The sequence below is a fragment of the Molossus molossus genome, unplaced genomic scaffold (assembly GCF_014108415.1).
Source record: "Molossus molossus isolate mMolMol1 unplaced genomic scaffold, mMolMol1.p scaffold_m16_p_14, whole genome shotgun sequence".
Classification (NCBI taxonomy): Eukaryota; Metazoa; Chordata; class Mammalia; order Chiroptera; family Molossidae; genus Molossus; species Molossus molossus.
Window position 1 is genome coordinate 35,706,293 of NW_023425349.1, and position 23,881 is coordinate 35,730,173.

A 23,881-nucleotide genomic window follows, 5' to 3' on the forward strand; every position below is an offset into this window, starting at 1 on the left:
AAGGAAAAAGAAAGGAAGAAAGGGTTTTAAAGAAGCTAGAGTTGCCCGGCTGGTGTGGCTCAGTGGTTTGAGCCTCGTCCTATGGACTGAGAGGTCCCAATTCAATTTCCAGTAAGGGCACTTGCCCGAGTTTCAGGCCCAATTCCTAGGTAGGGGGCATGCAGGAGACAGCTGATCGATGTTTTTCTCTCTCTCTCTCCCTTCCTCTGTCTCTAAAAAAGTAATAAAAACATATTCTTTTTTAAAAAAGAAAGAAAGCTCGAGTTGCCCAGGCAGGTTTTGCTCAGCAGTTAGAGCGACAATCTGCGGAACAAAGGGTCTCAGGTTCAATTCCCAGTCAAGGGCACGTACCTGGATTGCAGGTTCTATCCTGGCCCCGGGATCTTGCGGGAGAACACCACTTGATGTATCTCTCTCACTTCACTGTTTCTCTCTCTCCCTCCTTTTTACTCTATCTAAAAATCAATGGAAAAATATCCTCAGGTGAGGATTAATAACAACAACAACAACAAAGAAAGCTAGAGTGACTATATGAATATTAGAGAAAGTATACATTAGAATAAGGAATATTATCAGGGATAAAGAAGACATTTTCATAATAATAAAGGGGTCAATTCACAGAGAAGACATAATTCTAAATGCGTATACATCTACCAACAGAGTTTCAGAATACAAAATAACTGAAAAATTATATCACTGAAAAGAAAAATAGAAAAAATCCATATACAACATCACTTTTCTCTCAATAACATAAAGCAGAAGTAGACAGAAAATCAGTAAGGATATAAAAAACAATACACCACTCAAAAACAGCGCCATACAAATCCTTTTCCTGGATACGTGGAACATGCACCAAGATGTGTCATACTCTGGGACATAAAACATATCAACAAATTTTTAAAAAAATGAAATCATACCACTGAACACAACTGAATTAAATTAGAAATCAAGTTAATTAGAAATTCCAAAATATTTGGAAATTAACAGAATAAATAACCCATGGTTTAAAGAGCCACATTAATGAGAAAATATTTTTAATTCAACACGGAAACTTACAACATACACCTAAAGCAATACTCAGAGAGAAAAAATTTTTTTTTTTTTTTTTTTTTTTTTTTTTAATCCTCACCCGAGGATATTTTTCCATTTTTTGTACAGATAGAATAGGAGGGAGAGAGAGAGAGAAACATCGACGTGAAGGGACACATCGAGTGGCTGCCACCCGCACGACCAACCAGGGCCGGGGACAAACTGCAACCGAAGTACATGCCCTTAGCGGGAACCGAACCCGGGTCTCTCTGGACCGCAGGCCGACGTTCTAACCGCTGAGCCAAACCGGCCAGGGCGAAAAAATTTTTTTTTTTTAATTTTTTTTCCTTTATTGATTTTAGAGAGAGGGGAAGGGAGAAGGAGAAAGATAAAAACATTGATGAGAGAGCCCTGGCTGGCTTTGCTCAGTGGTTAGAGAGCGTCGGCCTGTGGTCCAGAGAGACCTGGGTTCAGTTCCCGCTAAGGGCATGTGCCTCGGTTGCAGTTTGTCCCCGGCTCTGGTTGGGTTGTGCAGGTGGCAAGTACTCGATGTGTCCCTTTCAGGTTGATATCGAGAATCTCTCTCTCTCTCTCTCCCCCACTGATCAGCCTGAGTAAATCCCTCCCACTGACGTGCCAACAGCAATCAAGACTCAATTACAACAGAAGGGTGTACAGTCCACATTAGGGGTACACCTCGAGATCACAGCTGGGGTGATCAGGTAGGCAGTGCCACTGGACCCTACAGGACACCTACTACAATAGGCCACCCTAGGAAGCCTAGGAGACAAAGCAACTCTCCCTAACACATAGAAACAAACACAGGGAGGCAGTCAAAATGAGGAGACAAAGAAATGTCCCAAATGAAAAAACAGAACAAAACTCCAAGAAGAGAACTAAATGAAATGGAGATAAGCAATCTAACAAATGCAGAGTTCAAAACACTGGTTATAAAGATGTTCAATGAACTTAGTGAGGGCCGAAGAGCATAAAAAAGGACCAGTTAGAAATGAAGAATGCACTAACTGACATAAACATAATTTACAGCCCAACCAGTGTGGCTCAGTGGATTGAGTGTTGTTCCATGTATTGAGAGGTCCCAGTTCAGTGATAAAGCTCTCTGTGAGCCATCCAAGGAGCCAGTAGGGGTGGTGGTAGATAAGAGTTCTTCTGGAGTAGGTTGAGTTCCAGTCCCTGCAATTTACAAATGGGAAACCAATATCCTGAGAGCAGATGGTACTTTCCTAAAGAAAAATCATCCAGCCCTGGCCGGTTTGGCTCAACGGTTAGAGCATTGGCCTGAGGTCGAGAGAGACCCGGGTTCGGTTCTCACTAAGGGCATGTACCTCGGTTGCAGTTTGTCCCCGGCCCTGGTTGGTCATGTGGGTGGCAGCCACTCGATGTGTCCCTTTCACATCAATGTCTCTCTCTCTCTCTCCTTCCCACTCTATCAGAACAAAAAATGAAAAAATGTCCTCTGGTAAGGATGTATAAAAAAAAATCAGTATCAGATATATCGCCATATAATAACCAATTAGAAAATATAATAAAGGAAAAAAATTTGCAAGTCATATATCTCAGGGATTAATATGCAAAATACATGGAATTCCTAAAACTCGACCACACACACACACACCCCAATTCAAACAAACAAAATAAGCAAATGACCAACAAGTACTGAAACAATGCTCAACATAAAAAATAAATTAAAAAAAAAAAAGAGCCCTGGTTGGCTTGGCTCAGCAGTTAGAGTGTCGACCCAGGGACCGAAGGGTCTTTGGTTGTCCAGAGCACGTACCTGGGTTACAGGTTCCATCCCCAGCCCTGGTCGGAATCATGCAGGAGGCAGCCAATTAATGTGTCTCTCTCACATTAATGTTTCTCTCTCTTCTTCCCTCCCTCCCACTCTATCTAAAAATCAATGGAATAATATTCTCAGGAAAGAATTAACCAAAAAAAAGAGCTCAACATCACCCAATCATTAGGAAAATGCAAATCAAAACTATAATGAGCCCTGCCTGGCATGGCTCAGTGGTTACAGCGTGGCATCAAAAGGTCAAAGGTTCGATTTCTGGTCAAGGGCACATACCTCAGTTGCAGGTTTGATGCCCAACCCTGTTCGTGGCTCATGCAGGAGGCAACAGATACACGTGTCTCTCTCTCTCATGGATGTCTCTTTCCCTCTCTCTCTCTGTCCCTGTCTCTCCTCCTCCCCATTCCCTTTCACTCTCTCTAAAAATCAATGGAACCCTGGCCAGTTTGGCTCAGCAGTTAGAGCATCAGCCCATGGACTGGACAGTCCCGGGTTTGGTTTCCGCTAAGGAAGGGCACATACCTCGGTTGCAGTTTTTCCCCGGCCCCAGTTGCGGTCATGTGTGTAGCAACCAGTCGATGTGTCTCTCTCACATGGATGTTTCTCTGCTCCCCTTCCACTGTATCTGAAGATAAATGCAAAAATATCCTCGGGTGAGGATTAAAAAACAAACAAACAAACAATGGAAAAATATCCTCAGGTGAGGATTAACAACAAACAACTATGATGAGATGCACTTCACACTCAGGATGACTAATATCAAGAAAACAAGTATTGGCAAGGATGTGAAGAAACTGGAACCCTATTTTTTTTTCTTCAGTTTTTATTACAGATATTTCTCCTTTCCCCCCCTTAGACACCCTCCTCCTCCCCATAGGTGAGAACATAAAATGGTATAGTCACTGCGGTAAACAGTATGGCGGTTCCTCAAAAAATTAATAGAATGATCATATTATCCAGCAATCCATGTCTGGGTATATACCTAAAAGAACTGAAAGCAGGGCCTCGAAGAGATGTTTGTACACTCACATTCACAGCAGCATTATTCACAATAGCCAAAACGTGAAAGCAACCCAGAGCACATCGAGAAATGAATAAGCAAAATATGGTCTATATATAGAATGAAATAGTATTCACCTTAAAAAATTTTTTTGCAATATGCTACAACGTGGAAATTTGAAGACATTATGCTAAGTGAAATAAGCCTGTCACAAAGACAAATACTGTACGATTCTACTTACATGTGTTACTGAGTAAAATATAAAAACAAAGTAGAATAGTGTTTGCTAAAGGCTGGGGGAGAAAAAATAGGGAATTATTGTTTAATGGGTATACAGAGTTACCTTTTTACAAGATAAAAAGTGTTAGGGAGATGAGTGGTAGTGACGGTTGCATAACAATATGAATGTATTTAATACCAGTAAACTGTACACTTAAAAACAGTTTAGATGGTAACTGTTATGTGTATTTTACCACAACAAAATATATTTATTATAATATATAAAATAAAAGGTAAAGATGTCATTCACAATAGCAACACAAATTATAAAGTAGTTAAGAATTATGTATTCTTGGTTAACTAAAGAATTCTATAGTGAAACAGCCCTGTACGGTTAACTCAGTTGGCTAGAGCACTTTCTGATATGCCAAGGATACAGGTTCAATCCCCAGGTAGGGCAGATACAAGAATTAACCAATGTGCTCACTCTGATATAAAAAAGATTAGTATGGCTGTGCGCAAGGATGACATGCAAACTCATGAAGCGTTCTATATATATACATATGTATATATTTTTTTATTTCTTACCTGAGGATATTTTTCTATTTATCATTAGACAGAGTGGGAGGGAGGGAGGGAGGAAGAACGAGACAGAGAGAAACATCAATGATTCTCCCCGCAGGGCCAGGACGTTCAGGAGGCAGCCAGTCAATGTGTCTCTTTCACATCGATGTTTCTCTCTCCCTTTTTCTCTCTCTCTCTCTCTCTCTCTCATTCCCTCCCTCCCTCCCCTTCTCTTTCTCTCCCCCCCTTCCCTCCCTCTCTGCCTCCCTCCCACTCTATCTGAAGACAAATGGAAAAATATCCTGGGTGAGGATTTAAAAAAAAAAAAAAAAAAAAATCAACCAATGAATGCATAAGTAGAACACAAATCTGTTTCTTTCTCTCCCCCTGCCTTCCTCTCTTTAAAATCAATTTTAAAAATAAAAGAAATTCTATAGAGAAAACTTGAATAAGGAATATAGGGAAATCATCCAAGTAAACTGTCCCCAAATTAATCTATAAATTCAATATACAATCCCAATAAGCATTCCAAATATTTTCTGCTTATTTGTTTATTTAATCCTCAATCGAAGATATTTTTTCCATTGATTTTTTTAGAGAGTAGAAGGGGTGGGGGAGAGAAAAAAACATTGATTTGAGAGAGACACATCGATTGGTTGCCCCCTTATGTGCCCCAACCAGGGCCGGGAATTGAACCCAAGACCCTTTGGTCCACAGGCCAATGCTCTAACCACTGAACCATGCTAGCCAGGGCAATGTTTTCTGCTTATTTAATTCAACAAACTTATTCTAGAATCTCTATCTAGAATAGAAATTGGAGGACAAGCACCTAGAGACCCTCTGGGTAGCTACTACCCTGGTGGAGGGCAATATGGCAGCAGGATACCCCCTAGTAGTAGATATGGAGGAGGTCCTGCCCCTAGTGGGCCTTATGGACACCCCAACCTTGGGGGACTCGCCTCTGGAGCTCCAAGAGGACCATATGGTGGTGTGGCCACAGGGGACCCCTATGGTCAGCCACCTCCAAATTCCTACAGTGCCCAGCATCCCAGGCCTTCTGGACTGGGGCACCCCTCCCAACGTGGATCCTGAGGCTTACTCCTGGTTCCAGTCAGTAGACTCCAATCACAGTTGCTACATCTCCATCAAGGAACTGAAGCAGGCCCTGGTCAACTCCAACTGGTCCTCATTCGGAGATGAGACATGTTGATAATGATAAACATGTTTGAGAAGACCAAGTCCGGCCGCATAAATGTCTACTGTTTCTTAGCTCTGTGAAAATTTATCTAGCAATGGAAGAAACTCTTCCAGCAGTATGACTGAGACCACTCGAGCTCCATTAGCTACACAGACCTGCAGTAAGCACTGTCCCAAATGGGCTACAACCTGAGCCCCCAGTTCATCCAGCTGCTGGTCTCCCGCTACTGCCCATGCTCCGCCAATCCTGCCATGCAGCTAGACCGCTTCATCCAGGTGTGCATCCAGCTGCAGGTTGACTGAGGCCTTCTGGGAGAAGGACACAGCTATGCAGGTCAACATTTGGCTCAGCTTCTTGGATGCTATGACCCAGCCCTCCCTACTCCAGGGCACCTTTCCTGGCTCTTTGAAGTGGGAAAAGTACGGGGGCCTCTCCTTTTCCTGACCCTCCTAGAAAAAGATTCTCCCTTGCCTGATGCAGTGCCTTCCCCAAGAGAGCTGGGAGTCTTGTGTCATAGCCACCAAATAGTGGGGTCCTAGGCCAAGGCCACATGGGTAGGGGCATGACCAAGGAGAGGATTGGAAGTTAAAATGTCCTTACAGCCCTGAACATGTAAGTGGCACAGCATAGCAGCAGGAGAGGAAGATGCCGGTCATTGTAATGAAGTTTGTGTCCAACCAGCTGGACTCCAGCCTCTAGCTTTCCCTTCTGTGGCCAGATGCCAGTGGTAAGTGTTCATTGGCCTCTTACTATGAGCACTTGTCTCCCCTCACCCATGCTGTCCTGTCAGATGAAGCCAGTTTCTCCAAAGTGGAATCTGACCAAGCATGAAAGAGATGTGCCCAAGGGACCAGTGGCTTGGATTCCACCACCGTCACCATGCCCACAGCCTATGTGTGTTAACTTCTAGCTGCCTGGGGGCCGTCCCTACTCAGGGAGCTTGAGCAGTCTGCTCTCTGGGCATCATGGGCCAGGCTACTGAACTCTGCAGATCAGACCCCTCACTTGCCCACCACTCTCTGCTTGGCTTCATTCCCCAGCGGACAGTTGCCACCTCCCACTGCCAATGTTTTTTCTTTGTTTTTTTCATTTGGGGCCAAAAGTTCAGTGAAACTGTAAGCTTCAATAAAAGGATAAAATTGTTTCAAAAAATAGATAAATAAAAGCAATATAACTTGATACTGGCTTGAGAATAAACAGAACAGACAGAGAATTCAGACCTATATAGGAATTCAATGTATCATAAAAGAATTTTATAATTAAAGGAAATCATCTTGGGAAAAAGAGATTGCTTGGTAAAAAGTACTAGGAAAATTAATTTTCCACACAGAGGTAACACATATGTCCTCAAGGTCTAATGTAAAAGAAGAAACAACAAAGTTAAAGCAAAACTTCAAAAAAGCAAAAATTATAAAGTAAAAAAATTTATTAATCTGATTACATCAAATTTAAGTTTCTCTTCATTCAAACAGATTACAATAAGATATTTCATATACAAAGAACTCCTACATGCCCTGGCTGGCGTGGCTCAATGGTTAGAGCATCAGCCTGCAACACAAAAGGTCTCAGGTTCAATTCCTGGTCGAAGGGAACCTTGGTTGCAGGTTCCCAATTGGAGCCGTGCAAAAGGCAACCAATCAATGTGCTTCTCTCACATCAGTGTTTCTCTCTATTTCCTCCTCCTTCCCTCCCTTCTACTCTCTCTTTAAAAAAAAAAAAAAAAAATCAATGGAAGAAATATCCTCCAGATTTAAAATACATAAATAAATAAATAAAATAAATCATGGGGAAGGGGGGAAGAGCTCCTATAACAAGAAAGCAAAAACATTAACCACATTCCAAAAAACTGGCAAATATATATAAATAGGCACCTTACTGTAGAGGAACTACAATAATCATTATAAAGAGATACTCAAACCAATTATCAGAGAAGGACAAAATTTAAAAAAGACAAAAAGGAAAGCTGTTTATTGTCAAGTGTTGGCTGGAACGCAAAAATAAAGGAAAGATTATGTACTGCTCATTAAGAGTACAGATTTTTTTCCTACTCTTTAAAAAATTTTTTTTATATTTTTTTCTTTATTGATTTTTTTGAGAGAGAGAAGGAGGAAGAGGGAGAGATAGAAACATCGATAAGAGGGAACACTGATTGACCGCTTCCTGCATGCCCCCCTACTGGGGATTTAGCCCACAACCTGGGCATGTACCCTGACCAAGAATCAAACCAGAGACCTCTTGGTGCATGGGTTGACGTTTTTTGTTTTTTTTTGTTTTGTTTTGTTTTGTTTTTTATCCTCACCCAAGGACATTTTTCCATTTTTTGTTCAGGTAGAGCGGGAGGGAGAGAGAGGAACAGAGAGAGAGAAGCATCGATGTGAAAAGAACACATCGAGCGGCTGCCACCCGCACAACTGACCAGGGCCGGGGACAAACTGCAACCGAGGTACATGCCCTTAGCGGGAACCAAACCCGGGTCTCTCAGGACCGCAGGCCGACGCTCTAACCACTGAGCCACACTGGCTGGGCTTTCCCATTCTATTATACTATTCTAGAGTACAATTCTACACAGATTAGTCAAATTAAGTATATTTCCCCTATAATCTAGCAATTCTGCACCTGGGTCTATATTTCAAAGAAATTCTCAAAATATATGTAATAGGACCCATACCTGCATGTTCAATATAGCATTGTCACAAAGTGAAGATGGAGACAACCTGGGTGATCACCACTGAGAATGGACAGGTAAATTTGATAGAAGCGTATCACATAAAGTTATGTAATAGTCATAAGCAATTATGTGTACATGAAGCACCATGGTTGGATCTTTAAAATATGCTGCTTAGTAGGAAAAAATTGATGGAATGAAATATGAAAAATAACTAAATTACATAAAGTAAAATACATGTGCACAAACAATACACATTTTGTAGGAAAAAGTACAAGTTAAAAGGTACATATTAGAATGGTTGCCTATGGCAGGAGGAGAGAAATAAAAGTGGGGTATGAGGATAAAAAGAAGGAAGTAGCACAAAAAGTAGTTTGCAAAGACCAATGACGATAATAGACTATAAACTGAGAATTACGATTAACTTTAACATTCTGCATCTACAATCCAAAAAGAAAATATTTGTGGATAAAGTAATTTGCAGAAATTTAATAATAATTCAGGAAATTCAATACATAATTCAATTAAAATTAAAAAGTTAGCCCTGGTCGGTTTGGCTCGGTGGTTAGCACATCGGCCTGCAGACCAAAGAGTCTTGGGCTCAATTCCGGTCAAGGGCACATACCTTGGTTGTGGTTTGTCCCCAGCCCTAGCCAAGGTCGTGTGGGAAGCAACCAGTTGATGTGTTTCTTTCATATCGGTATTTTTTCTTTCTGTCTTTCTCCCCTCCTTCTCTTTTTGTCTCCCTCCCTCCCTCCCACTTTATCTGAAGTTAAATAGAAAAAAAAGCCTTGATGAGGATTAAAAATAATTATAATAATAGTAATAATAATAAGTTAAAGACAAATTTGCTTTGGAAGAGAGAATCCTTTTACATATCCAGAAGAAATCCTGATAGTAGGCCTTATATACCACTTGAAAAATCTTGGGTAGTGCTGGAAAACAGTTCCTTCATAAATCACCTACTTAATTACCATTTACCCTCATTCCTGAGACAGCTGAGCCTTCCATCTTAATTTTTTCTTTGTTAAAAATTAACCTTAATTTTCATTAAGGTTTTATTAATATTTCATACATATTAATTTAAAAAATATCAGCAAGTACAGATGTTTTTAAAGAGAAAATAAAAATCACAAAAAGTATAGTAAATATACCTACTCACCCTTCACCCCTGCTCTGACAGAGGCAAAGATGAGAACTGGAAGAGAAAAATAGGCTACCTGTCTTAGAAAGCAAGGAGGTAGAGAATGGGTCTTCTCATTCCTAGTATTCAACTAGCCCAATTTCCCAGAATTGTGCCAAGGACCTGGCACCAATTAACTATGCCTAAAATTGCTGCCAATGCCTGGAAGTCCTAGCCAGCCAAATTTGTCCCCATTCATATTTATACAGAAGTGGACAAATGCCACCAGGTGGCACCAAACCTCAGCCAGGACCAGGTCAGATTTGGATCAAGCAGCTTCAGGCCAGCAGAAATAACACTAGGCTCATATTACATATAATTAGATTTTTTAACTCCACCTACCTCGTTATGGTAGAGTTTTAATCACCACCAACCAGATAATCATTCTGAACATTCTGGAATATGACCTTCCAGACTTAGATTACATTTTAATACTTTAGTATATTGTTATATATTAAAATAACTGGTGTGTCACAAGAATTTTTGAAACATGCAATACACGACTATTCAGAGGCACTGAACTCTTTTCCTTTAGACTATCAAATAAAAAAATGACAACAGCCAATACAACAATAGCTATCCAATGTGAATGAATCAAAATTATACCTATTTTTTTTTGTCAGTGTAAAATATATTTTTTGGTGTGCCACAGATTTTTAGTAATTAGTTTATGTGTGCCATGAGTTGAAAAGGGTTAAAAATTCCTGGCCTAAGGTATAAAATGGGAAAAAGAAGTAGGAGTGGGGGGGGGGGGGATAAATGGATACATATATACATACCAACCAACAAACAAATAAGAAAAGATCTTTTTTTGCCCATATTATGGGCAAAAAATAAAGATGAAGAGCCATGAATTGCGAATCATGAATTCAATTCTAGAAAGTACAATTATAAAAAAAAAGATTTAGCTCTGGTCAGTGTGGCTCAGTTGGTTGAGCGCAGGCACCCAGAAGTTACCGGTTACTGGTTACCGGTTCAATTCCTGGTCAGGGCACATGCCTGGGTTGCAGGCTCAATAACCGGGGTTGGGCCCTGGCTGGTTAGACTCAGCGGTTAGAGTGTCAGCCTGTGGTCCAGAGAGACACGGGTTCAGTTCCCGCTAAAGGCACATACCTCGGTTGTAGTTTGTCCCCGGCCCTGGTTGGGTCGTGCGGGTGGCAACCACTCCATGTGTCCCTTTCACATCGATATTTCTCTCTCTCTCTTCCTCCCACTCTATCTGAACAAAAAATGGAAAAATGTCCTTGGGTGAGGATAAAAAAAAAAAAAACCCGGCTTTGGGGTGGGTGTGCGTGCGTGCGCCTGGATTGCAGGCTCAATACCCGGTGGGTGGGTGGGTGTCTGTGTGTAGGCAGCCAATCAAAGTGATGTTTCTCTCTCTCCTTTCCTTTTTCTCTAAAATCAATAAAAACATTTTTTAAGATAATAAAATGGTCTAAATAAATATTGGCATGTGTGACTGAATGTGGGAGTAGGGCTCGCCTCAGTTGTGGCTTTATGCTGGAGATAACTATAGGAGGGAGGTAGATAACTAAAGACTCCCTTTCTCCATTTCTAAAAAGCTGAAAGAGGTTGCTTCTGGGTAGTAGGGAGTGGTAAGTGACTAGTCTTTTTATAAACTTTATAGTATGTTTGACTTTAAAAAGAATATAGCTGTCCTGGCCAGAGTGGCTTAGTTGGTTGGAGCATCGTCCCACACACCAAAAGGCGGCAAGTTCAAAGTGGGACCTCTCAGACCATAGGACGACACTCAATCCACTGAGCCACACTGGCTGGGCCCACCAACTGATGTTTCTCTCTCACAGTGAGGTTTCTCTCTCACTCCCTTCTCTCTGAAATCAATTTTTAAAAAGAAAAATAATAATAACAGTGATATAGTGGAATTGTTTTATAAATGAAAATTTTAACTTAAAAGAAAATTTTAACCTAGCAAGTCAGTTATGTGAAGGTAGTAAGAAATCTGGATTGGCAGGATTTAGAGGGGCCGGCAAATTTTCAGAGGTAAAGAGTAAGCCAGAAGTCAGGAATCCAGATAGGCAAGTCAGTTATGTCATCAGCCATCAGGAAACTGATGAAACTCGTTATTGCAAAGGACATCTAAACCATGAGTTGGGTAGCTCATGAGTTCAGCTGATCTCAGGGCACAGCTAGTCTCATATCATGAGATGAAGAGTAAATACAGATGATTGAGAAATGAAGTAACTAATGACAGCCAAGTTACCAGTTTACACAGTAGTCTTCCTTGCAGTTACTGCCACTTTCAACACCCACAGAATCAATGCATCCCTACACCCAGGAACAATTTTGACTTGATTACTATGTATAGCTCTTAATCCTCCGACTCTGTTGAATCCTGAATGATCTAACTACTAGACTCCAATCGCCTTCCTCCAATCCAAATGCCAATGTGAGCCCAATTCTAATTCTGAAGTTCTTGTTTTAAAAGTATACTCAGTTTTGCCCTGGCCGGTTTGGCTCAGCAGTTAGAGCATCGTCCTGCGGTCCAGAGTGACCCGGGTTCGGTTCCCACTAAGGGCACGTACCTCAGTTGCAGTTTGTCCCCGGCCCTGGCTGGGTCATGCGGGTGGGCAACCACTTGATGTGTCCCTTTCACGTCAATGTTTCTCTCTCTCTCTCTTTCCCTCCCACTCTATCTGAACAAAATATCGAAAAATGTCCTCGGATGAGGATAAAAAAAAAAATTATACTCAGTTTCTGCTCGCCTGTTGCCAATAAACCTCCCTGTCTGAACTTCCAAGTATCTTGTTTTAGGAGCCAGGGCAAAATACTAATCTGTGTAACCTCGGACTCAAACTCCCTGTGAGCCATAGTTTCCCCACATATATAAAAGTGGTTCAGTGACACCTCATGCTCTAAGAAATATAAGATAGTAGTAACTCTTCAATTACAGATAGTAGCTTACTGTTCTAAATTCTTTAAATATATTAACTTATTTAATTCTTAAAACTACCCTATGCAGTAGGTATTATCAAACCCATGTTACAAATGAGATAAATGAAGAAAAAGGGTTTTAGAAAACTTGCACAAGGTCACACAACAAGTAACTAATACAGTCTGGATATTACAAATAAGTATATATATATTCCCTTTAGCATGGGGAGAACACATATTAATCACTCAATAAACAGTACCTAGTATTATCTTCTTAATTCTCTGTTGAGTAGAAATTTTCTCATTTTAGATTAGACTCCTCTTGGCCTGAAAAATTACTGGAATTTAATGGAAATTGGACTGTTTTCTACATGTGTGAAGCTGGCTCATTTCCAAGCAGTCTTATTTCAACCAAACAGGCAAGTCTAGAACCTTTTCCATTTTCCCTAACTGGTTCTAAATAATAACTATATAGTACTAAATAATAATCATACTCTATCAGGTCACAATATTTGCAAATAGTTTAATGACTAATAGAATCAGGAAAGAAAAAAAAACAAAAACATATGATCATCTCCACAGAGACGGAAAAGGCATACAACAGAATTCAATATCCATTCTTGATTTTTTAAAAATCCAGATATTTTAATAACATGATAATGCATATGTCTAACCTAAAATCCAACATAATTTTTTGTTGTTGTTATTAATCCTCACCCCAGGATATTTTTCAATTGACTTTTAAACAGAGTAGAAGGGGATGGGTGGGTGGGTGGGAGAGAAACACTGATGTGAGAGACACATTGACTGGTTTCCTCCCACAGGGGTGGAACCTGCAACCCAGGTACGTGCCCTTGACCGGGAATCAAACCCCTTCGGTTCTGAGGGCTGAAGCCCTAACCACTGCAAAAAACCATCCAGGGCTCAATATAATTTTTTATTATTATTTTTATCCTCGCTCGAGGACTTTTTTCCATTTATCTTTAGACAGATTAGGAGGAAGGGGGAGAGGGAGGGAGAGAGGGGGAGGGAGAGAGAAAGAGAGATGGATGCGAGAGAGACACATTGACTGGCTGCCTCCCATGCAACCCCAGCCAGGGCCGGGGACAAACTGCAACAGGGGTACCAGCCCTTGGCTGGAATTGAACCCAGGTCTCATTGGTCCGTGGGCCGATGCTCTAACCACTAAGCCAAACCAGCCAGGGCCCAATATAATTTTTTTAAAATTTATCTTTATTGTTGAAAGTATTCCAGATGTCCACCCCTTTTCCTTTACTGAACCACTCCACCCTGCTCCCAACTCCTCCCATGCCAACATAATTTTTAGTAAGTGCCAAAAGCATTCTCAATAAAGTCAAGAAAAGATATACTTTATCATAATAGTTATATTTCTGCATGTGCAGCCAGAATAATTAAATAGGACAAAGAAATGTGTAAAATACGAAGGAAGGAAGGAAGGAAGGAAGGAAGGAAGGAAGGAAGGAAGGAAGGAAGGAAGGAAGGAAGGAAGGAAGGAAGGAAAAGGAAAGGGAAGAAAATAATTCTTCTCAAGTTACATAGTTTGCTTAGAAATCTAAAGAGAATCAACTGGAAAATTATTCCAAATGGCAGAAGAACACAGTGGGGTGCTAGCACAAATTAACACAATAAATTCAAGATGAATCCCACAAATATCTATTTATAAAATAAAATATCCTATTTGAAATAGCAATAACAAGTTACCTAGAAAGAAACAAATGGGCAAATTCGATAACTAAAGGAAAAGAATGAGGGTACTTACTCTTTAATTATACGAAAATATGTTAAGTGTGGAAAAAAAGAATGCTGCTATTAAGTATGCTACCATTTATGTAAAAAAATATCTGGACACAGACCTTACACGAAAAAATTAACTCAAAATGGATCACAGACATAATTTAAAACACAAAACCATAAAATGCCTAGAATACAACACAGGAAAAAATCTAGATGACCTTGGATTTGGCCACTTTTTTTTTTTTATCCTCACCCGAGGACATTTTTCCATATTTTATTCAGATAGAGTGGGAGGAATAGAGAGAGAGAGAAACATCGACGTGAAAGGGACACACTGAGTGGCTGCCACCCGCACAACTTAACCAGGGCCGGGGACAAACTGCAACCAAGGTACATGCCCTTAGCGAGAACCAAACCCGGGTCTCTCTGGACAGCAGGCCAAAACTCTTAACCGCTGAGCCAAACCAGCCAGGGTGGATTTGGCCACTTTCTATTTACAATGCCAAAGGGGTACACACATACACACACACACAGAATTGATAAGATGGGCTTCATTAAAATTAAAACATACTCTCATCAGCCCATGGACCAAAGGTTTGATCGTTGGCCAGGGCTGGGGTCCTGCAGGAGGCTACCAATCAATGTTTCTCTCTCCCCCTCCCTTCCATTCTATCTAAAAACCAATCAAAAGCCCTGGCCGGTTTGGCTCAGCGGTTAGAGCGTCGGCCTGCGGTCCTGAGAGACCCGGGTTCGGTTCCCGCTAAGGGCATGTACCTCGGTTGCAGTTTGTCCCCAGCCCTGGTCGGTTGTGTGGGTGGCAGCCACTCGATGTGTTCCTTTCACATCGATGTTTCTCTCTCTCTCTCTCCCCCTCTCTCCCTCCTACTCTACCTGAACAAAAAATGGAAAAATGTCCTCGGGTGAGGATTAAAAAAAAAAACAATCAAAAAAATTAAAAATAAATAAATAATACAATGAGATTACACTGCATATCTATTAGAATGGTTAAAACCCAATACACTGCCCTGGTGGGGTTGCTCAGTTGATTAGAGTGCGGTCGTGATATGCCAAGATTGTAGTTTTGATCCCGTTAGGGAACCTACAAGAATCAACCAATGAGACATCAAAATTACAACAAAACTACAGAACAAACATCCTTCAGAACCACCTGAAATCAAGCTGAATGAAGTCCTATCACTACAAAATTAAAGCAGCCGCCACACTGAGACAAGTAGGAGCTATGGAGGCGTGGACAGGCTGGTCGCACACCCACGTGTGGCGGATACAAATCAGGAGGGCTACCTCCGCTGGGAAGGTTCTCCCTGAGGAGTGAGGGAGAACACCAGGTGCCCCAACTCTGGGTTCCAGTGCAGGAAGAGAAGTCCCCATAACTTCTGGCTAAAAAAATAACAGTGGGAACAGGCTGAGGGAGGCTGAGGCAGCTGGAGCCCCAGGCAGCTCCTCTTAAAAGGGCCCAAGCACCGACTTACCCAGACCCGCTGGACCTGCTCCCTCTGAACTCCAACGTGAAGGGGAGGCAGCATGAAAGGCAACAGAGACATACAGGGAAGAACTGAGTTGTTTAGCATCGGGGTGAGAGCTAGAGAGGCAGCTTTCTCCTGAACAGATGTACTGGTGGAGGCCGTTGTTCTTTTGGTGAGCCCTTCCCTAACAGGGCAGGCAGATGGCCACCATATCTGGGACTCCAGAAACCTAATCGTACTGTTTGCACCGCCCTGGTGATCCCCTGAGGCCCTGCCCCACCCAACTTTCAGGCATACCCAAACTCTTTCCAGAGGCTATACCATAGGATTGGCCTGTTTGGGCTCCTACTTTCAGATTTTCCTAAATTCTCTCAAACAAGCAGCATCTGGCCACAGTGAGCCCAACACCTCTCGTTAAGAGGCCCTAGGCCCAGCACTAGAAGCAGCCAGCCTTGGTTCACAGCTTGCCTTTGCCTGGGAAACTCCAATCCCAGTACAAGCAGCAGCCATTGGCAGATCGCTCTGAAGCGTATGCCTAGTGGCCCTTGGTAGAACACAGGCAGTGGCTGACCTTGCCCTAGAGCCAGCACACCCAGTGGACAGCTTCAGATCACGTCGAAGCACCACCACCAAACCACCTCCACAAGTGACACACTCACGGAATGGACTTGGGGTACCAGAGCACTGCTGAAGTAAGTCTGGTGGTGGGCCCCTGCACAGCTGATCATCCACGGTAGTCAACTGTTAGTGGTTAGTGCACAGCCAGTCCTTGCAGCGGATCAGCCTGCACCGAGGGCCAACAGCAATCAAGACTCAATTACTACAGAAGGGTGTAAAGTCCACATGAGAGGTGTACCTCGAGGGCCCAGCTGGGTGATCAGAGAGGCTGTGCCACCGGACTCTACAAGACACCTTCTACAACAGGCCTCCCTAGGAAGCCTAGGAGACATAGCAACTCTACCTAATATACAAAAACAAACACAGGAAGGCAGCCAAAATGAGGAGACAAAGAAACATGCCCCAGATGAAAGAACAGAACAACATTCCAGAAAAAGAACTAAATGAAATGGAGATAAGCAATCTAAGAGATGCAGAGTTCAAAACACTACTTATAAGGATGCTCAATAAACTTAGTGAGGGCCTCAAGAGCATAATAAAGGACTAGTCAGAAATGAAGGATGTACTAACTGAAATAAAGAATAATTTACAGAGCCCGGCTGGTGTGGCTCAGTGGTTGAACATCGACCCATGCACCAAGAGGTCGCCAGTTCGATTCCCAGTCATGGCACATGCGCAGGTTGTGAGCCAAATCCCCAGTGGGGGACATGCAGCAGGTGGCCAGTCAGTGTTCTCTCTCATCAATGTTTCTGTCTTTCTCACCCTCTCCTTTCCTTTCTCAAATCAATAAAGAAAAAAAAAATTTTTTTTAAGGATACTATATGGGGAATCAATAGTAGAGTAGGTGAAGCCAAGAAGCAAACCATCAATTTGGAATATAAGGAAGCAAAAAACACCCAATCAGAACAGCAAAACAGAAAAATAAATTTTAAAAAATGAGGACAGTACAAGGAGCCTGTGGGACAACTTCAAACGTATCAACATTCACATCATAGGAGCATCAGAGTGAGAAGAGAGAGGGCAAGAAACTGAAAACCTATTCAAAAAAATAGTGACAGAAAACTTCCCTAACCTGGTGAAGGAAACAGACATAAGTCCAAGTAGCACAGAGAGTCCCAAACAAGATGAACCCAAAGAGATCCACACCAAGACACATCATCATCAGAATGCAAAAGGTTAAAGACAAAGAGAGAATCTTAAAAGCAGCAAGAGAAAAGCAGTTAGTTACCTGCAACGGAGCTCCCATAAGGCTGTCAGCTGATTTCTCAAAAGAAACTTTGCAGGCCAGGAAGGGGTGGCAAGAAATGTTTAAAGTGATAAAAAAACAAGGACCTCAACTAAGATTACTCTATCCTGCAAAGCTATCATTTAGAATAGATAGCGATATAGTTTCCCAGACAAGCCCTGGCTGGTTTGGCTCAGTGGTTAAAGCGTCAGCCTGTGGACCAGTGAGTTGCAGGTTCGATTCTGGTCAAGGGCACGTACCTCGGTTGCAGTTTATCCCTGGCTCTGATTGGGGTCGTGCATGAGGCAACCAGTCGATGTGTCCCTCTCACGTCGATATTTCTCTCTCTCTCTCTCTCCCCCTCTCATTCTATCTGAACAAAAATGGAAAAATAGCCTACACTGAGAATTTTAAAAAAAAGGTGCTTCCCAGACAAGAAAAGGCTAGGAGTTCATCACCACCAAACCAGTATTATATGAAATGTTGACGAGTCTTCTTGTAGAAGATTTAAAAAAATAAACAATAAATGGCAATAAATACATATCTAACAACAACTGAATCTACAAACACAGTGAGCAAGCAGAACAGAAACAGACTCATAGATACAGAGTATTTGTGGGTTGCCAGATGGGAAGGGAGTTGGGTGAGAAAGATGAAGGGATTAGGAAGTACAGATTGGCTGTCAGACTGATGAACCTCAAAGGGAAGGGGGGAGATGGGCAATAAGACAGAAAGCAAAGAATTTATATGCATGTATGCATAACCAAAAGACACAATAGTGTGGGGAAAGGAGGAGGGAGGCGGGATTGGGAAGGAGGGGGTCAAGGGGGTAAAAAGAGGGACATCTGTAATACATTCAACAATAAAGATAAGTTAAAAAAAACTGAAAACTAAAAAAAAGAAGCCTGGCCGGTTTGGCTCAGCAGTTAGAGCACCGGCCCGCGAACCAGAGAGTCCCGGGTTCAGTTCCCACTAAGGGCACATACCTCGGTTGCAGTTCGTCCCTAGCCCGATTGGGGTTGTGCGGGTGGCAGCCAATCGATGTGTCTCTCTCTCTCTTCCTCCTTTTCTCTCTCCCGCTCTATCTGAAGATAAATGCAAAAATATCCTCAAGTGAGGATAAAAAGCAAAAAGCAATGAATGTATAAATAAGTGGAACAACAAATTTATGTTTCTCTCTTCCTCTAAAATCAACAAACAAAATAAAATAAAATGACAATGAATATGTTAAAAGAAAATAGAGAAAAAGATGGGCAGCCCGGCCAATGTGGCTCAGTAGTTGAGCATCTATCCATGCACCAAGGGGTCGCCAGTTCAATTCCCGGTCGGGGCACATATGCAGGTTGTGGGCCAAATAAATCCCCAGAGTGGGGCATGCAGGAGGCTGCCAACTGATGTTCTCACTCATTGATGTTTCTATCTCTCTCTCCCCCTCCCTTCCTCTCTCTCTAAAATCAATAAAGAAAAAATATCAAAAAAAGAAAAGAGATGGGCAGAATGAATTTTAAAATATTAACAAATAATTTGAACTATTCTCTTCAATCTAAAAAATATAAACCTAAAATACAGTATCTAGAATTTGGAACTCAATGGGTAGATTTAACAGCAGATTTGGGACAGAATCAAACAGGATTAGTGAACTTAAACAGCTTAATAGAAAACAACCAAACTGAAGCACAGGGGGGAAAAGGACAGAGCAGAACAGAGTGTAGGATATAGGAGATGGTTATAAAAGGTCTAATATATATGTAAATGAAAGAGACAGAGAGAACATGGCAGAAACAGTATTTGAAGAGATAATGATCAAGAATTCTTGCCCTGGCTGTTTTGGCTCAGCAGTTAGAGCGTCAGCCTGCAGTCCAGAGAGTCCCGGGTTTGGTTCCCACTAAGGGCACGTACTTTGGTTGCAGTTTGCCCCTGGTTGGGTCGTGCAGGTGGCAGCCACTTGATGTGTCCCTTTCACTTCAATGTTTCTCTCTCTTTCTCTCTTCCTCTCTCTCCCTCCCACTCTACCTGAACAAAAAATGGGGGGAAAAAAAAGAATTCTCCACAACTGATGAACAATATTTATACATATTTAAGAAGCTCAGTGAATCAGAAGAAAGATATGTGCAAAAAACTACATCCGGGCACACCATAAACTGTTGAAAACAAAAACTGAGAAAGTCTTACAAGTAACCAAAAGTAAAAAGACAGTAAAAAGACAGTACCTGAAAGCAGCAATTAATAGCAATAATAGTATTGATGGCTGACTCATTAAAAAAAACTAAGGAAGCCAATATATACAGAACGGAATATTATTCAGCCATAAAAAGGAAGAAAATCCTGCCATTTGGGGCAACATGGATGAATATCGAGGGCATTAAGCTAAGTGAAATAAGTCAGACAGAGAAATACAAATACTGTATGATCTAACTTATATGTGGAATCTAAAAAAGCCAAACTCATACTTTGGTTTCTCTTCAGATCATATAAATGTTTTGCCTTCTACTAAAAAAGTCAAACTCATAGAAACAGAGTATGGGTGTTGGAGGGGTATGGAGAATGAGGAGGTATCGATCAAAGGGTAAAAACTTCCAGTTATAAGAGGAACAAATTCTGGGGATCTAACATAAAACATAATGAATATATAGTTAACAATACTGCATTGTATACTTGAAAGTTGCTGAATAAATCTTTAATGTTCTAATAACCAAAACAAAGATGGTAATTGTGTGAGGTGAAAAATGTGTTAAATGTATTAACCAAAATGATCATCATTTTGCCACATTGTAGACCTTCAACTTATACAAGGTTATATGTCAATTATATCTCAAAAAAGCTGGGTTAGAAGAGAAATTAAAGAAGCCAGAAAATAAGAATATATTAACCTTGGAATGATTAAAGGAAAATATAAGCCAGCTTAGAATTCCACAACCAGCAAAAAAAAAAAAAAAAAAAATTCAATAAATAAAAGATGTTTTCAGGCAAACAAAAGCTGAGAGAGATTGTTGCCAGTAGACTTGTGTACTACAAAATTTATTGAAAGGAAGTTCTTTTTCTTTTTATAACATTTTTTTTTTTAGAGAGACAGAAACATGAATGTGAGAGAGAAACATTGATCAGCTGCCTCCTACATGCCCCCTAATGGGGATCGAGCCCAAAACCTGGGCATGTGTCCTAACCAGGAACCTCTAACCCTAAACAGAACCTCTCAGTCCATGGGACAACATTCAATCCACTGAGCCACACCAACCGGCTGAAAGGAAGTTCTTTAGGCTGAAGGAAACTATCTCCAATTAACGTCCCACTGCAGGAATAAATGAAAAACACTAAAAAGAGAACTATGTAGTTAAATACAAAATATTTGTGACGTAAAAGTACATATAAAATTCAAATTTTAGAGTCCATAAAATAAAGTTTTACAGAAACACAGTCATGCTCATTATTTATGATTTGTCTATGGGTGCTTTAATGCTGCAATGGCAGAGTTGAGTAGCTGCAATAGAGACTATATGTGGTGCCCTTATCACTTCACAATGCTGTATTATGGTGTACTACAAACTGCAATAATGTAGTTAAATTCAACAGCATTTTAAGTATCACATATACTGCTGTACAATGACATTTCTATTTTTGAGTGAACAGCCCATGTCAAAACAAGAAAAGCATGCTTCAAATGTCCTAGGTTAAGGGACAGTGGAGTCTATTTTTTTCCCATCAAATTAGATAGGATAGCATTATCTTATTATGCAGCGACACTATAACAATGCCCTAAGACTACAACATACACAAACACTGCCTAATTTTACTACAACAGTCCCCCAACTCAGAGTAAAGAGATAGAAAAATTAGAAATGTTTAAACTGAATCTCAACACAGAATTTCTTTATAAAATAAAACAATGAAAGCACAACCAAACTAGGTGTCTGAATGACTCATTCATCAGCCTGGCAAGGAAAGCCATTTACTGATGGCTAGTTAATTAAGTCATACTTGATTACAGCAGTCAAAGAACTGTGTAAAGAAAATAAACTTGTTTAAGATTATTAGCCTTTCAGAGAGAACAGCTGTTCAAGCAAGTTGAGTATATTGGGAGCAACATCAATAGTCAATTAAAAAACAAGGCAAATAATTTCTAGCGGATTTCCTCGGCTCTTGATAAGCCAAAGACGTTAATGATTACTGCTCAGTTGTTTAGTTGAACAGTCAACACAGTTTGAAGTGACTAAAGAATGAGCCTTTATGAATGTCTGATAAAAACTACAGGAAAGAATATTTGCAAACTTGAGAAAAAACACTAATTCAGTACCACCTAAAGTGGAATCTGCTAAGAAACATTACAAGTGCTACTGGTAAAAATGTGTGTGGAACACAAAAAGGCTTAGTTGAATAAATTAACAAAACATGAAAATGTATAAGGTTTCAAGCCTATGGTTATCCAGTGTATTATTCATCAACAGGTACTTTGTAAAAAATATTTGAATCCATCATGCTTATTAATGAGTAATGCCAAAAGATCAATTTCATTCAGTTTCATGGATTTAACCATCACCAGTTCCAAAACAGAAGCCAAAAATCTGACTTGCCCCACCACGTAGCTCTTCAGTGACTTGGTAACTGATGTTTTATCACAATTTTTTGAGCTCAGAAATGAGCTCAAAATTTTTCTAAAGAAAAAAAAAAGCCTCAACCATTATTATAAATCACTGAATGACTTTGTAAATTAGCTTTTGCTGCAAACTTGATAATGTTTCTTGATGACTTTAAAATAAAACTGTAGCCCTGGCCGGTTTGGCTCAGCGGTTAAAGTGTAGGCCTGCGGTCCAGAGAGACCCAGGTTTGGTTCCCGCTAAGGGCACGTACCTTGGTTGCAGTTTGTCCCCGGTCCTGGTTGGGTCATGCAGGTGGCAGCCATTCGATGTGTCCCTTTCACGTCGATGTTTCTCTCTCTCTCTCCCTCCCTCCCTCTCCCCCCCTACCCTCCACTCTATCTGAACAAAAAATGGAAAAATGTCCTCGGGTGAGGATTAAAAAATAAATGAATGAATAAATAAATAAATAAAATTGTAAGGCAAAATATTGCTTATATGTGAAACATACTGCAGTAAACCATATACTTTTTTTTTTCTTTATTGATTTTGGGGAGAGAGAGAGAAACATCGATGTGAGAAAGACACATCGATTGGCCACCTCCTACATGCCACACACTGGGGATTTGGCCCACAACCTGGGCATATGTCCTGACTGGGAATCAAACCAGCAATTTCTTGGTGCATAGGTCAACGCTCAACCACTGAGCCACACCTGCTGAGCAAGCCTATTATTTCAATGACAACTAAAACTGTTAGAATCATAGGTAATGTAAATCTTCCTGTTCAGTCAAGAGTTTAAAAAAAAGTGAGGTCTACATTCCCACACAAATTTGCAATCAATATTATTTTCGCAACTCAGAGGACAGTTTCATCATTGTTTTTCAAAAATTTGAGCCAAATACAATAAAAATTTACATTGTATTTTAAAATCCATTAACTGTGCAATTGAGGAGTTCCCATCTAACACTCAATTGGAAGTGATTAATCTGCACTATAATAACATGCATAACAATTATCAAAAGACTCTAACATAATTTTATGAATGGCTTCTTTCTAAGAGATGCTAAAATCGTATAGCATGTGCCTTGCTATAGGCACAATGGATTGAGCACCGTCCCATGGACTGAGAGGCCCCGGTTCAATTCCTAATCAGGGCACATGCCCAGGCTGCGGGCTTGATCCCCAGTTAGGGGGGGCATGCAGGAGGCAGCCAATCGATATTCTCTCTCACATGGATGTTTCTATCTCTCTCTCCCTTCCTCTTGCTCTTAAAAAAAATCAATAAAAACATATTTTTTAAAAATCATATTTCTCATAGACTGATGTCTGTATTTGGCATTATTAATCTGGTAAAAAAGACATTTTAAAGAGGAAATCTCACTAGAAATCAACATAAATAAATGTTTGAAACAATTTTAATGATAATAAACAATATAACTTTGAACCCCAATTTAGTGACACATTATCTAACTCCCCCAAATTCCATTCTTCTCACTAGTAGTCTTGTATTAGCATTACCAAAAAATATGCTCAATTATTTAGATTTTGAATTTTGTCAATAAAGATTTATAGAAATTTTTTTCTCATTTTTTTTTCTCATTACATAAATAACTACATAACATCTTTGATGTTGCTTCTTGTCCCTCAAAGGCTTTTTTGTTG

General features: G+C 40.7%; 1 protein-coding gene and 1 pseudogene across 2 annotated transcripts in view; one reads left to right on the forward strand and one right to left on the reverse strand.

Annotated features, from left to right (window-relative positions):
* UBE2R2 (ubiquitin conjugating enzyme E2 R2) overlaps nucleotides 1-23,881 on the reverse strand; it is a 95,384-nt gene that overhangs the window by 37,336 nt on the left and 34,167 nt on the right. The window contains exon 1 of one of the 2 annotated variants that reach the window (XM_036261419.1): nucleotides 15,809-15,918. The exons of the other annotated variant lie outside the window; for it this stretch is intronic. Coding sequence (XP_036117312.1) covers nucleotides 15,809-15,907 — 99 coding nt within the window. The 5' untranslated portion in view covers nucleotides 15,908-15,918. Of the gene's footprint in view, nucleotides 1-15,808; nucleotides 15,919-23,881 lie in introns of those variants that run through there. 2 annotated transcript variants of the gene reach the window in all.
* Nucleotides 3,592-6,267, forward strand: LOC118629937 (annotated as a pseudogene).